This window comes from Rhamphochromis sp. 'chilingali', assembly GCF_963969265.1.
Source record: "Rhamphochromis sp. 'chilingali' genome assembly, chromosome: 22".
Classification (NCBI taxonomy): Eukaryota; Metazoa; Chordata; class Actinopteri; order Cichliformes; family Cichlidae; genus Rhamphochromis; species Rhamphochromis sp. 'chilingali'.
In genome coordinates this window covers 31,098,595-31,115,138 of record NC_137950.1, presented here as the reverse complement: position 1 = coordinate 31,115,138, position 16,544 = coordinate 31,098,595, and the positions used below count along the sequence as shown (strand labels likewise).

The 16,544-nt window shown below is 44.7% G+C and overlaps 1 protein-coding gene across 1 annotated transcript in view; it reads left to right on the top strand.

The window, feature by feature from the left end:
• Nucleotides 1–16,544, top strand: part of stxbp4 (syntaxin binding protein 4) — a 48,624-nt gene that overhangs the window by 8,439 nt on the left and 23,641 nt on the right. Inside the window, exons 2-6 of the mRNA XM_080872058.1 lie at nt 9,911–9,984; nt 10,160–10,255; nt 10,361–10,430; nt 11,283–11,357; nt 16,088–16,173. Of these exons, the coding sequence (XP_080728184.1) occupies nt 9,911–9,984; nt 10,160–10,255; nt 10,361–10,430; nt 11,283–11,357; nt 16,088–16,173 (401 nt within the window). The remainder of the gene's footprint in view (nt 1–9,910; nt 9,985–10,159; nt 10,256–10,360; nt 10,431–11,282; nt 11,358–16,087; nt 16,174–16,544) is intronic.

The following is a 16,544-nucleotide window of genomic DNA, read 5'->3' as shown; positions in this document are numbered from 1 at the left end:
TATGCAGAGTGATAAGATCTGGCAGCGTCTTGCTGTACTGATCCAGGCTTACAGTGAATGCATCAAATACCCAAGTGAGTCTGAGCATTTAGATCTGAGTTCATGCCTGCACTGATGTGTTTGACAGGAGAGATTCTCATTGGCCAAAAGAAAAATCCAACTATAAATTAACTATAATGGAAATCTATAAATGGAATAAAACGAGACTCCACACCATCTTTAGGACACAGAATTTCACTGTGCACCAAAACTGGAGCTGTTAGCCGTAAAGCAGCCATATGATTGGACATTTTAACATTGAGTGGCCTTTTTTTTTTTTTTTTTTCCTTTTTTGCCTGTCCCGTTTGGCTCTTTTGCATCAGAATTATTGTCTAAAGGCAAAGGAAGATGCCCGACGGATTTACTTTACCAAATGGACCATCCCAGCCTTGCCGTAATGGTCTATTTGATTCACCTTTTATTGTTTATTTTATTTTATTTTTACTTGTTAAATACGGGACCGACTGGGGAAAAGAAAGAGGGAAACAAAAACAGGGGGGAAGAGGGACGGGGATAAAGGGCAAAAAACAAAAAAAACAACAAAATAAGCAGACAAAAAAATCCATCTATCAATCACCTGGATCACCTGTTGAGAAAGAAAAAAGAGAAAACAACCAGAAGAAAGAAAGAAAAGAGCAGCATAATAAACAACATCACGATAATCTATGTGAATATGACAGTAAATACTAAATATTAAACATTATTGTGTAGCACGTAAGATCGACAGCGTACAGTGTGCTTTGAGGTAGGAGCCCAAAAGGGTGTAGTTTGTGGGTGTGATCACCCGTGTGTACACCTGTGAGCATGGACGCGCTTGTTTTTAAAAGGTTCCTTCATGTAATAATCTGCTAGAGGGTGTGGGGGGGCCACAGCCCCGTCCTCCAGGGTATGAAGCAGGTATGGAGGAGATCAAAACTCCAGACATCCAGAGGCCCCCAGAACACAAGAGACCAAGGAAGACCAACAGAGGGGCAGCTGCGCCACTGTCCCAGAAACAGCTGAGGAGAGTCCCAGATGAGGGCTCACTCAGCAGCCGCGGAGCAGAAGCCAGGGGGAGTTGCAGTGACGCGCCCGTGAGCTCCGCCAGCAGCCAGCTGTGCCTGAGTGACCGAGCCCCAGGCCGAGAGGCCGAGGGCACCCCACCCCCTGAAGTGGCCCAAGCGAGCCCCAGGCTCCAGGCCCCGACAAGCAGCCATCAAGGAGTGAGCCGGTGTGTACCTGGATGCCCATCCCCGGACACAAAGAACCACCAACGCACCGATGTCTGAGGGAGTCCGCCACCAGCAGGGGAAGTGGTGGTAGGGGGAGACAGGCCTCCAAACCTTGGAGGGCCTGAGATGTCCCCAGAGAGGTGGCGCCTGACACCCAACCTGACATATAGACACAGACATACAGTCACACACAGACACAAACATCCATTCCCACCCTCATGCTCTCATATGCACTTACTCCACACTCAACCAACGTGGAGACAGACATAAAGAGACGCTGTACACACGATCACACTCCCCAAGCGTACTCTACAAACCGGGTCTAGGTACCCTTGCCCCTGGAGGGGGGAACTGCACCCAGACCCAGGTGGTGTTACCCTTTTCCCTGTGGTGGGGAGAAACAGACCGCCCCGACTCCGCAGCAGCAGGGAGGCCCCACACTCCAGACCGCAGTCGGACGGCCAACTCCTCCTCCTAGCCCCCCCGCTCCAGCAGGTCGCAGAGAATGGGTGTGTGAAGACTCCAAACCTCCCTCCGCCCGCTCATTGTAGTGTTGATGCATGTGTGTTCTAAGGTGCATTTAAAACCCAGGAGGGCATGGAGCTACCTGCCAGAGAGCAGCAGGTAAGCGCATGGTCCCTCCTGCTAGCCCTCAATGTCTACGTGTATTTAACATTGAGAGGTGGGCAACGACGCCAGGGGTGAGGTGTACACCCTGATGGTCTTTTGGAGTCCGTGTATCGTGCCCACCCCCAAGATCCTATATGTATGTGTAATGAGAGTGTGAGTAATGTGAATGTCTAAGTTGTGGGATAAAACTGAGGATAAAATGGAGCAGGAAGAGGGAGGCAGCTGGAGATGGGGAGGGAAGGAAGGGAGGGGCAAGTGACCCCTCCCTGGGGCCAGCTCCCCCGCTGACCCCAGTAGGCACCCCCATACTCTGCAACCCACCAGGGAAAGGGGGGCCCAGGCCCATCTGGACCGGGGACCAGTGCAGCAGCGCCGCCTGGCCCCACAGAGCCCAGGACAGCCCACCCGCCCACAACCCCGGCAACACACCAACCGGGACCCAAGCCCCCAAGGCCCAGCCCAGAGATGGAGCACCCCCAGAACCCCACGCCCATCCTGGACCCACCCAGGGGCACCCAGGTTACCAGGTCAGTACACGCAGCCACGAGGAAACCGTCACCTAAGAGCCAACAGAGCCCTTAATAGGCCATGACCGCAACCCCGGGTTGAGCCCTCCAAGGAAGATGCTCCTGGGGAACCCCCGATGCCCCAAGCCTGTCCCTACCCCCACACCAATCACAACAGCAAAGGTGGGACCAAACTATGCCCCCCACCCCCAGTAGGTGATGGAGCTGATCAAAGGAGCCCAGAGCAATTGATCTGAAGTGGTGGCAGAGGCTGTATCAAGACTAATGTAATCTAATAGATAATTTCTATATTGGTTAGAATTAAGATTATTTTTATTTTTCCAGTTCATGAGGACTGTTTTCTTGGCTATGCATAGGGCAGTGAAAACAGTATGGGCTATATTCTTTTCTGAAGTGACGTTATCTAAGCTGCCCAACAAACACACTAAGGGGGAAGTTGGAATGTTACATTTCAGACACTTCGATAAGTCTTCACATATCTCGCGCCAAAACTTCTGAACTGGTGGACAGAACCAAAGAGCGTGGATATAATTGTCCGGTGAATTGGTTTGGCAGTGTGAGCAGTTGTTGGTAAACGTATAACCCATCTTGAACATCCGATGACCTGTATAGTGCACTCCATGTAGTATTTTGTATTGAATTAATTGAAGACTGGGATTTCTAATTAGATGAAAGGTTTTTAAGCAAATCTGAGACCAGAAGTTTAGGTCTAAGTTAACTGATAAATCCGCTTCCCATTTTGCAATAGGAAGTGATATTGATTCATCTGTTTTAGAAAGCATTCTGTATATTTTGGATAGTAATTTGGGGGTTTTAAGAGTAAGAAATTGAACCACACTTGGTGGTGTTTGTAGTTCAACTTGACCCGGTTTAAATTTCTTTTTTACTATGGATTTAATTTGTTGATATTCTAAAAATCTTTTCTTGTTGATCCCATATTGTGTAACTAGTCTGTCAAATGGAATAAATTCTGTTCCTTCTAATATTTGTTCTAAGTATTTGATTCCTTTACCACTCCAATCTGAAAAGTTTATCATATTATTGTTTTGTAATATGTCAGGGTTGTTCCAGATAGGTGTACGTTTGCATGGGATTAATGAAGACTCCGTCAATTTTAGAAACTCCCACCATGCTGTCAGAGAAGAGCTGATGTTGATGCTTTTAAAGCATTCATGTCGTTGGATGTTTGAGCTGATAAATGGTAGATCTGAAATCTCTAGATTATTGCAAAGTGTCTGTTCTACATCTAGCCAAGGTTCATCTAAGAGGGTATGTTTTAGCCATCCTGAGATAAACTGAAGCCTGTTGGCTAAGAAGTAGTGCTGAAAGTTAGGTAGTTCTAATCCTCCTTTATCCTTGGTCTTTTGTAGTGTTTTTAAGCTTATACGTGGGGGTTTATTTTTCCAAAGGAATTTGGACATACATGAATCTAGAGATCTGAACCAATCTTGTGGCGGTTTAGTTGGGATCATTGAGAATAAATAATTTATTTTTGGTAAGACCATCATTTTTATAGCGGCAACCCTTCCCATGAGTGATATGGGTAGACATTTCCATCTAGCCAGATCATCTTCTACCTTCTTTAAAAGTGGGATATGGTTTAATTTAGTTAGATCTGCAAGCTTGGGAGAAACATTAATACCTAAATATTTTATATTTCCCGATTGCAGTGGTGTAGAAGAGGAATTATGGAGGGAGCAATTAATCGGTAGGACTGTAGATCTTGACCAGTTAATTGAGTAATCTGATATTCTTGCAAAAGAGTTTATCAATTCAATCACCCCAGAGATATTGGTTTGTGAATTTTGGAGAAAGAGTAACACATCATCTGCATAAAGGCTGATTTTATGTTCCACGTTCTTGCATTTTATGCCCTTAATTACTGAATTCTGTCTAATTGCTGCTGCTAGTGGTTCAATAAAAATTGCAAACAGTGAAGGGGAGAGTGGGCATCCCTGCCTGGTGCCCCTCAAGAGCCAGAAGCTGGAGGATGTCTGGTCATTTGTTCTGACACAAGCTGTTGGGGAGTTACATAATATTTTTAACCAGTTAATGAAAGAAGATCCAAAACCAAATTTGTGTAAAGTTGCAAATAGAAATTTCCAGTTAACTCTGTCAAATGCTTTTTCTGCATCTAAAGAAAATATTGTAGTTTCTAGGTTTTTACTGTATGAGTAGTCTATCAAATTAAGTAATCTACGTGTATTTGTTGATGAGTGCCTACCTTTTATGAAACCAGTTTGGTCAGGATGAATTAAGAGGGGGTTATTTTCTCTAGTCTCTTTGAGAGAGCTTTGCAGATTATTTTAAGGTCTACATTTATAAGGGATATTGGACGATAGCTTGAGGGATATACAGGGTCTTTGCCTGGTTTTAGCAGGAGACTAATGTTGGCAGAATTCATATTTGATGGAAGTCTGCCCTTTTCTTTGATTTCCAACAATGTTCACTGAGTGGCCTTTAAAGGAGCTGCAGGCTTGGGCACGTTCACGCTGGCTTAATCTTTTAACGAAACCTGCTGGTCACCTGATTTAAGCACCGATTGGAAAAACGTGCTCAACTCACGCTTCATCGAGTGCCGGGTCTACACACCAAGTTTATTTCAGTTTATGAAACAGCTGCTGAGAACCTATGTTTCTTTTAGCTGTCATGAAGAGGCTTCCATGTTTTTTGTGGTTTTGTGCTAATTTTTCTGAAGTCTGGAAAAAAGAAAAAGATGACCTTTGAGAAAGGTGGAGACTCCAATATGGCCCTCAGGTAACATCTAACAGTTACAATACAATAAACAAAAAAACAGACTCATCTGGGATGGTGGGAAAGAGTCTGTGGTCCCAATGTGTTGGTCAGTTTCTGTTCAAGCCGAGTAACTCAACAAACGTAGACTCTCATTTATCAGCATCAACTGAGTCCATTTGGTTTCTGGGTGACTTTATTTTGCTAATTATTGATCTACTTTGTTGATGAATCATCTCGAAATAGTAGGTTAACGTATGTAGAAGTGATTTTTAGTAGCTGGTTGCTCGACTGACGTTTGCTGCTTGGAAAACTGTCCAGCTGTATGATGTGCAAGCATCGGGTCTCCTTACAATATATTTGGTTCCTTAAGATGGATTATGATTTCAAACTAATCCTCTTCACAGTGTGACCTTGACTTCACTGTACATTATCCCTTACATAACACAGTATATGTAGGGTCGCCCTGAAAGCTGCGCTGCTCAAAGCTTCTGAAGAACTGAGATAATATCGCAGCTTTAAAACCGCCCTCCCACGACGTCTCACTACCTGGTAGATATCCTCAAATGCTTCTCAGCACACAGAGTGGAGGAAATAACTATTTATTATTTATATTCCCGACTGAGTTGCTTACTTACAGAAAAATGAACAGTCTCCGATTTTTATGGTAGTCTAGGAGCTTGGAAAGACTACGATGACCTGGATGACTGAGAACCTTCACAGACAGATTTTTATGCTAGTTTTTGATGGAGGAAAGGCATTCGATAAAAATTATACAATAATTTACATATCAGTGTGTGAAATAAACCAGTCAGACTTCACGTTCCTACAGACTGGCTTTTAACCCATGTGGCACACAGACTTCAGTCAATCAGTCACTTACAGATCCTCCTGATCCCAAATCGCTATTGGTGTGTATAACACACACCTGTCCACAGAATCAGTTTCATCCATTCTAACCTCTTCACACCTCAGAGAAGACCAAAGAGCTGTCTTAGGACGTCAGCATCAAATGAGCATCATAGTCTGGAGCTCCATGCAAGATCTCATCTTATGAGTGGTGGATCTCCCCAAAACTACATCTGATCTGATCTGAAGGCCCAGAACATCATTGGTAGCACATTGCACCATAATGGACTAAAGTGTTGCAGTACCCACAATACCCCCTCCCCGCCACCCCCTACAAGAAACATCACACTGCTGTGCAGAAGCAGCTGTTCCTCCACCAAGTACTAAGTCATGTTTTGCTTGGAGATCAAATGCATTAAAAGCAATTTATAACTTCTATGTTATGTGTTTTTTTTTCTGGATTTTTGGTTGTATCGCTCTTAAAATACAACTTCCATAAAAATTAGAGAAACAAACAGATTCAGCAGGAGATGAAATCATTATTCCCCGCGCTGTATCAGGGCAGCTATGTTCCAACGTAGTCTGAATGAACTAAACAGCAGTGACTCAGTGTCATTGGAATGATTTTCTGTAACTCTGATCATGAGCCACTCAAAACCTTAAAGTTGTTTTGCTTTATTCTATTTATTCTGCTGGATGGTTTTACTTTCATCTGTCAAACTGTGGGACACTCTTCTTTCTGGAAGTCTTTTATTTACAGTAGACTAGGGTAATGGTATGTCTACTTCCTGGAGAGTGGGCTTCACTTGGTTGGGTCTTGCTTCTGTGGCCTGTTTCCATCGATGATATTACCCATGTGTTCTTTAGTTCCAAGATGTAGGAACCTCATTCTGGTTGCGCAGTTTCAGTTTGGCCTGTTTCTCTTGCTCTGGGAGCTTCTTTACCTGCAGCTTGTAGGTTTACAGCAACAGCTTCCAAAAGCAAATGCTGCTTTGGATCTTTGCTGTTTGTCTGTGAAGGTTCTCAGTCATCCAGGTCATCGTAGTCAAAGGAGCTTGCAAAGAAAAGCGTCTGGACTTCTTTAAGTTGCTTGAAGACGTTTCACCTCTCATCCGAGAAGCTTCTTCAGTTCTAAGGTCAAATGGTGGAGAGTCCCAGATATAAACCTAGTGGGAGTATCCCCCCACAGAGGGACAAAAGGACCCCCTGATGATCCTCTAATCGCCTGAGCCAAGGTGTGAAACTGGGTGTGGGTCCCAATCAGCCAGAGTTTCGGGTGAGTTCATTGTGAAACCTGGCCCCACCTTATCATGTGAATTCCTGAGATCAGATGGCCCAGGATGTGAGTGGGCTTTAAGGCGTCTGGGAAGGGATCTCAAAACTGGATTATAGATGGCAGAGAGTTGGTGTCGTAAACCCCCGCCTCTGTTCAAAGATGGTCGCTCACAGTGGACATCTTTGCTGTTTGTTTTATTTCCAACCATTCATCCATCCATTCATCCATCCAACCATGCAACTATCCAACCAACCATCCACCTAATCATCCAACTATCCAACCAACCATCCACCTAACCACCCAACCATCCACCTAACCATCCAACCATCCAACTATCCAACCAATCATCCAACTAACCATCCAACCATGGAACTATCCAACCAACCATCCAACTAACCACCTAACCATCCACCTAACCATCCAACCATCCATCTAGCCAACCAGCCATCCAACTAATCATCCAACTATCCAACCAATCATCCAACTAACCAACCAACCATCCACCTAACCACCCAACCAACCATCCACCTAACCACCCAACCATCCACCTAACCATCCAACCATGGAACTATCCAACCAACCATCCAACTAACCACCTAACCATCCACCTAACCATCCAACCATGCAACTATCCAACTAACCATCCACCTAATCATCCAACTATCCAACCAATCATCCAACTATCCAACCAACCATCCACCTAACCACCCAACTATCCAACCAACCATCCACCTAACCACCCAACCATCTACCTAACCACCCAACCATTCACCTAACCATCCAACCATGCAACTATCCAACCAACCATCCAACTAACCACCTAACCATCCAACCATCCATCTAGCCAACCAGCCATCCAACTAACCATCCAACCATCCAACCATGCAACTATCCAACCAACCATCCACCTAACCATCCAACCTTCCATCCAACTAACCAACCATCTAAACATCCATCTAACCATCTAAACTGCAAACATGACTGTTAAATCAACATATGTATGAAAAGCTTTCTCTTTGCAGCTCCAACTATCCAACCAACCATCCAATCATCCACCTTAGCATCCAACCATGCAACTATCCAACCAACCATCCACCTAATCATCCAACTATCCAACCAACCATCCACCTAACCACCCAACCATCCATCCAACCATCCACTTAACCATCCAACCATGACACTAACCAACCAACCATCCACCTAATCATTCAACTATCCAACCAACCATCCACCTAACCACCCAACCATCCAACTATCCAACCAACCATCCAACTAACCATCCAACCATCCATCCAACCATGGAACTATCCAACCAACCATCCAACTAACCACCTAACCATCCACCTAACCATCCATCTAGCCAACCAGCCATCCAACTAACCATCCATCCATCCAACCATGTAACTATCCAACCAACCATCCACCTAACCACCCAACCATCCATTCAACCATCCACCTAACCATCCAACCATCCACCTAACCATCCAACCATGCAACTAACCATCCAACCATCCACCTAATCATCCAACTATCCAACCAACCATCCACCTAACCATCTAAACTGCAAACATGACTGTTAAATCAACATGTGTATGAAAAGCTTTCTCTTTGCAGCTGGTTGGTAAATTAAGTTTAAATGAAACAGAGAAGCACAGTATCCTTAACCTTTCCTAACCTAAAAAAAAGACCTTCCAGGTAAAGTTGCAGAATTTATTTGGTGCTTGGTTTTAATCCAGTAGACCTCTGAAGACTTTTAGGTGGAAGTGATTATTGTCAGTCCTCAAGGGGGCAATATAATACACAAAGAACTAACTGGATCCTTTGCATGACCACTGTATGAAAAAACGTGTCATCTGCAGAGATGTGTGTCACTAAAGAGAGAGAGAGAGAGCAAAACAGCAGATGCACCATGTGACCGTTCATTTGCTATTTTTGGAAGTGGTCAACATGATTATTTTGAGTGTAAGTGAACCCAAATTAAAGGATCAGCTCTCTCTTGTTGCTACTCCCATAAAACTGACACAGCATCTGTTTCGATGTCTTTAGTCGGTGTTTGAGGGAGGCATCAAACTGAGCTTAGAGCCCAAAGATTTAAAAAAGCCTCTGGGCCCAGCCTCGAGTATTCATGTCAGTCTGTCCGTGACAGGCTTTGCTGCCTCTACACGAACCTTTGAAACGCTCAGACACCAGCATGTGACTCAAACTGCCGCTCAAACTGACTCTGTGCTGACTCTGAGCTGAGACTTGAGAACGACCAGCAGACAGCAGGATCATGTTCACTACGTCGGAGTCTCTTCAGCTTTAATCTGAAACCTTCTCACCCACAAATCTCTCAGCAGAAGCACAAAACAACTGCTCCGTAATGTTCCTTTGATTATTTCTAATCACTGTTTGTGTTCGCCCGAGCCTCCAAACATCCAGGTCGCCACATGGTTCAACCGCCTCGTCGTTTAGGAGGCGACAGATTTTATTGGTTGGACGTAGCCGGGTGGAGGTGGGAGGGAGAGAGGGAGACAATGCCAAAATCCTGTGATGATTTGATTATTTTGTGCAGCGGCGCTCTGAGGAAACAGAGCGAGAGGGGCTTTGGCTGAGGGAGGATGTTGATATGTGTTTAAATCTGTTGTGTTTTTGCTTGTTGCCAGGACGATCATGGGCCCACACGGCATCAGCCGAGCCGTACAGAGGCTGGAGTTCTGCGACTGCAAGAAGGGACTCGGTGAGCATCTTTCCCTCGACCTTACTGACCTCTGAGTCCTTATTAACCGCTCCTCCTTCAGCCGCAGCTCAGCATCTGAAAATGCTGCGATCGCCTGTCACAACTAGATGAAGAGCCAGTACAGCCTGAAAGCCAGGCTCTTTTTTAACTGGAGCTCATCTGTGTGTGTTCACAGGTGTTAAAATAATTGGGGGCTACAGAGAGCTGACAGGAGAGGAGTTTGGTATCTACATAAAGCGAGTGATCGCTGGTGGGCTGGCCGCTCTGGATGGTAGCTATTCTTCTGGTATTTTTTGTGGATCGGTTACTACAGACACTGTTATCGTCCCTCACTTTGCCTTCTCTCCGTCCGTCTGTCTGTCACTCTCTGTTCCAGGTCGGCTTAAGTCAGGTGACCTGATTTTGGATGTCAATAACATCAGCCTGATAGGGGTGACCAATGAGAGGTGAGTCTCACTGTTGAGGTATTTTAGAAAATGCAGCATGGCGGTCTCGCATCACTTGTTTATTTGCACTGTTTGAATTGTGAAGCTGCATGGACTGCAGAGTGTTGGTGTCCATCACACTTTATGTGAATGCTGCACGTGAAATTTTGCAGCCTCAACATCTGCTTTAAGGTCATCAACATGTTGAAGTCTAAATGCAGGTCTAACCTCGTCGCACCAGGAGATTACTTCTCATTGGATAACTTCCAAACTCGTCCCGCCTTTCTGCTCAGCTGAATCAGTTTTGATTGGATCTTGTCTCTCCAGAATATTTTCATCTCATATTTATTCATTGACAGACTGTTGATTCATCACAGTTTGTGTCCTTGTGATTAGATTTTATTTTGTTATCATCTTGTTTTCATCAGAAAAAATGATGATGAAACTTACTGGTCAAAACTGACACTGGATGGTACTACCTGCTGAAGTATGGTTTTTATTAGCTGGAGACACCAACGTCATAAACACTGATGATAACCAAGTATCACAGTTCCAGTTAAACTTAAAAATCAGTTTCATTCTTTAAACAGAGGCTCGAAAGTCGTAGATGGAACGACAATCACAGCTATCGATCATCGGCCACACGACGGATACTAAAGTTCTTTTGAACTTTTAAGTAGGAGCAAAGACTTTTGGGCTCGAGTCAGTTGCTGTCAGCATCTAGTGGCTGTCGGTGGTACTGCAGTCTATTTGTCCAATAGGTCCACAGAGGATGTTTCCACCAGGCAGAGATGTCCTTGAGTTTCACACATGGACTCTTTATCTTCCATCACACGCTGGTAATGTTTACTGCTCGATTCTGCTCCCTGATAGGGCGGTGGAGATCTTAAGGACGGCCTCGGTCTCCAATCACATGTCCCTGCTGATCGCCAGAGATGAGGAATCCAGGTAAGGAGGTGCTTTTATTCTGAAATTATCCCTCTGATTTTACTGCTTTTTCTCAGTCTGGCTGAGCTGAGCATGTTTTCTGAGGTTATCTGAGGACGAACTCGGTTTGTCTGATGGTGATGATCTGTGATCAGCAGAGCAGCTGATTGAAAGTCATCTTAGAACAGAACATCTGAGCTGAGCTGCAGGGGTGACTGCCAGGCCGGGGGGTTGATGCTGACAGTCGGGGTTATGTTCCTGCAGTGGGTGGACAGACAAGTGAGCCTTAAAGTGTTCAGGGTCACAAGTTCAGGTGTGCAGACACTTCTCCAGTCACATTTTAATGACTGAATGGAGCATTTAAGCTTCTTACACTCCCTCGTTCAGTGTGAGTGGAGGAAAAGTCGGGTTTTAAGCTTTTTCTAAAGAGGCTCTTCATAAAGATGGAATCTGCTTTTATTCCCACTGAGACGACACTGACGTTCTGCAGCTCTGAGGATGGGATTTCAGCTTTCCGTGCTCCTGGAAACGAGGCTCGTCAGTGGTTTGATTTGTCCTTGGAGCGAGCTGTGAGGTGATGTGTGAGGTAAACTGACCTGGCACTCTGCTGGCCCCTGTGCTTTTTCACGTCAGCTCAAACACAGCTTGACACAATAGGGACACGGGGCTGTCTGTCCACAGGGTCTCTGCTCTGGGAAAGAGCTGCAGCTGCTCAGCACAGAGACATGACCGGGGATCAGACCCCCTCGGTGACATCCTGCTATCTCTGTGGGGAGACAGTTGCGTCATGAAACTGTACCGTCAGTCTGTGAAAGCACGATATGTTTTATTTGTTTTCATGAACTGGATTCACTTCAAGGGTCAAACATGAAAAATGTCACTAACACTGCAGTTCCTCTGACGTCCAGCAGAGGCTCCAGCAGCGAGTTAGACCTCATAGACTGTTAAACCTTTACAGAAGAAATAAACATGGTTATAACCTGTTTTAATAGCTCGACTGTTTATAGGTTTAAAGTTTGCATCATTAGGGGCGTGGCCTATTTGAGTGACAGGTGCTGTTGCTTTGTGGAGAAGTAGTTCAGTTTATTACACATTTTTCCAGCCAAGCCTGCTAGTGTTAGCTGCATGAGCAATTTATATAAAAATTAGTGCTGTCAGCGTTAATCTGACGTGCACAGTATCAATGAGTTTGCCCACGTTAGCACGTTGATGCCGTCCAGCCCCACGCACAGGGCGATCCGCGGCAGCTCATTAATGGAGGTTTGCCGCGTTAATACAGTTATGGCGTTAATGTCATTTTAACGAGATTAACGCTGACAGCACTAATTAAAATGAACCAAAATAGAAAATGCTAATAGCAGGACTCTGAAAAGGAGCCTTGTAAATCCAGTAGGTGATGGTAAGGTGGTTCTTTGATGTGCTGATGGCTTTTTTTAACAATGCAACTTAATTAGAGCTGGAGAATTAGCTAACTAGCTAGTTTAGTTATAAAGTTGTATCCGCAGTTCACAGTCATAGTAAAGGGATGCTAATTTTGGCTAACAGAGGAATGTTATGTACCCCACTTTGCAGTTATTTATTTGTAAAAAATGTTTGGAATCGTGAATGATTTTTGTTCCACTTCTCACATGTACACCACTTTGTGTTGGTCTTTCACGTGGAATTCCAATGAAATTGATTCATGTTTGTGGCTGTAATGTGACAATGGAAAAGTTGTCACATTACACACACATGTACCTCCTTACATTCTGAGTCCAGCCAGAAGCACGCAGGTTTGAAACAACAATTCAAAGGTCAAACAGAAATAGTGACATGGTGCTGCAGGATTTAACTGGAACACTTTAACAGGAGCTGCACCTTACAACCAGAACACAGGTGAGCTGCATCTCCTGTTGCAGACTGACTCAGATTGGTTGCAGGTATTTGCAGACATTTGCTGATCTGTCTGAGATTGCAGTCACTCTGGACGTCCTGCGCAGTCGCTTTAAAATCATCAGTGTTGAGGTCGAGCTCAGAGGTCGACAATGTTGCAGGCTCTGCCTCCTCACAGCCAGTTGGACACCTCTGCTGTGTACGACTGGCTGAATGCAGCTAATCTATGGGGACAGATCGGTGTTAAAATAAAACTATAAATGATTTGTGTTTAGTATTTCACAGATTAACAGCAACATCTATAAATGACAAATACGCACTGCTAATAACTCTGCAAGCTGCTTTTACATAAAGCTGACCTCAGTCTCGGGTCACCACACGTTCATTTTAAATGAGCACAGAGACCACGGGGGCGGGTCAGAGTCCGCAGAGGAACAGAAGCTGATTTAAAGAACAACAAAGAGATCAGCAGCTTACAGCAGCTGTCAGGAAGTGACGTGTTGTTGTGACTGCAGACGAAAGGTCGTCCCACCTCTGGCACATTCTCATCCCTATTGTTACGAAACCTGTGTGTGTGTGTATACTCGCCTCACAGCTCCAATGTTGCCGACATTTGTTTCACACCTAAAACTAATGATGATGATTATCTGCAGCCACACGGTTCCTGCTGAGGACGCCGTGATGCAATCAGGCGGGGGCAGGGAAGGGGGGTGGATGGAGAAAACCAGAAAAACAAGCATGGAGTTTAAGCTCATTGATGGAGGCTTGAATTGGAGGGAATATTGTGGAAGATTATTTTTAAGCTGCTGCAGACGGTTGGGGGGCGGATCCTCGGGTGGTTCGAGGACACGTTTAAAAATCGATCACTGATCTGATGAGTTTTTCTCTTTCTTTCATGTTTTGAGTGAGTGGTGAATGGACTGATTCTTATATAGTGCTTTTCTACTTTCCCAGAGTACTCAAAGTGCTCTAAACCACATGCACCCAATCGCAGCCATTCTCACAAGCACTTTCTGGGCACTTATTGCTTTCTAACTACATTCACACTCTGATGGATGCATCGAAGAGCATCTTGGGGTCAGTATCTTGCCCAAGGATACTTGGCATTCAGACTGGAGGAGCCTGGGATCGAACGACCGACCTTCCAATCAGTATGTGACCTGCTCTACCTCCTGAGCTACAGCCATTTAGGTCTCTGTTTTTGCAGTCCATGCCCACCCCATCGTCCAACCCCCCCACCCCCACAGAAGAATCTAAACGCTAGCTCAGAGTCGTTCACTTCACTTCCTGGTCGAGGTCTTTAAGCTGTCCCACTGCAGGCTGGCTGTTCACGAGCTGGTCCTGGAGCTGGTTCCAATCCTGATGGGAACTTGCGGCTTCTGGGTTTCACGTTTCCGTTGTTCCTCGACCTCCTCATTTTCTTAGTTTTCCTCCACACACACGTGACTATTTCCTGTCACTGTTTCTTCTCACGTTTCATTCCAGCGTCGGTATTTCTGCTTCATCTCCGCCTTTACACTCAAAATAAAACTGCCCAAAAACGCGGACTTTGACTACCTTACAATTATATTTTCCATATTATAATAATTACACAGTAAACTGTTACATTTAATGGAGTCTGCTCAAATGAAATTTGATTTGCATACATTAAGTTTATTCCGAGCACATTTTTCTTATTTTAATGAATAAATGTCTTTCCTACATTTCAGTTGATTTTCACTCTGAATCATTGATTTGTGTTTATTGAGGGTGAGGAAGCGTTTTTATGATCTTCAGGTCTTCACGACGGCGTCCTGGTCTCTGACCTTTACGTGATACTTCCTGGTTGCTTTGCCTGACACTCTACGTTTGACCTCATCCTTCAAATACATTTAATTTAGAGCTTGATCCTGGTCTCCACTGAAGCTCTCACAGATACAAACGCTGTTCTGTGCTCTGTCGTCACGTCAGGGTGAAGCGTCGACCTGCTGATTCATGAAATGCTTTCTGTCTTTTGATTCCAGGTTTGCCTCCAGGTGATCTCTGATGTGATTGGTTAGTGGTGTAAAAGGAAACGGTGGACGGCTGCAGTTTAGACTTCTGGCTTTACGTTTTCTGTTGGGGGGTTAAGATAATTCAAGAATTCCAGTTTTTCCAGCAGCTGTTTGAATGTAAGCTGAGGGTGGATGGAACCACAGACATCTGATCTCTGAATGGTTTTTCTCAATGATCGTGCAGATCCCATTTAAAAGGCATTAACAGCTGATCGGATCAGACCGTGATGGCTGATGGTTTGAGTGAGACTGACGTCCGGTTTCCTCTGTGTCCATGTGAGGGAGACAAACTCTCACAGATCTCACAGCTCGCTCTACTCAAACGCCTCAGTGCTGAACGCCGTCCAGCGCAGGCCGCCATGTTTCCAAAGTGCTTTCCTTTGGAAACGATGTCTTTGAACTGCAGCTCATTGAGCACGCAGCAGGAACATCATTTAAATGAAGCACATCTTTAATGTATGTCGGCTCACAGCCTCCAACAATCATCATTGAGTGCTTTTCTTCAGATTTCCAGGAAAGTCCGACGCTGTCCGAGTTCTCGCTTATCGTCCAATCAAGACATTCATTTTTCTTCCTGGAATCTGCAGCTTAAGAAAAACTGTTCATGAACTAATGACAGACGGATATTTTAAATCCAGGCCTGTGAAATAAACTGCATAGACATCCATACTGGTTTAGCAGTTATTAGCAGTTCTTTTATGTTTTTTACATGTGAATTAAAGTCTTGGACAGAAATGTCCTTAATTCCTTCAGTTTCACCACAAGGACTGGGTTTGAGGTTATGACGAGGGTCTTTGAGAAGTGAATCTGAAACAGGGCGCTGTGATGTGTTCATGTGTCCTTCAGGAGGGAGTTCGCTGAGCTGATGGAGAAGTACAGCTCCAACCACATCACGGCTTCAGGACGAATCTCTCCCACGCAGCTGTCCACAGGTAAAACCCACCATCACGTTCGACATGAACATTCGATCCAGGACAAACCGAACCCTCAGACAGCCCTCTGAAGACATGACGACGATAGACACGACGGTACTCCAACAGCTCAAATGCCTGGAAATTCACAGCATGTTACAAAATCGCTTTGTGGTCACTTTCCAAAACTAACAGTCCTTTTAAAAGAGTCCATTACAAGTTAAATTTTTCATTTCCATGTCTGCGTGTCGCAGAACTGCGGACAAAACATCCTCACTAAATATGTTCTGACCCAAAAATGTCCCCAAGTTCTCGAAAAAGTAAAAATAATAGTTTTACAAAGGTGTTGCGACTTTCCAAAAACATCACCACTTCTCAAAAATGTCCACATT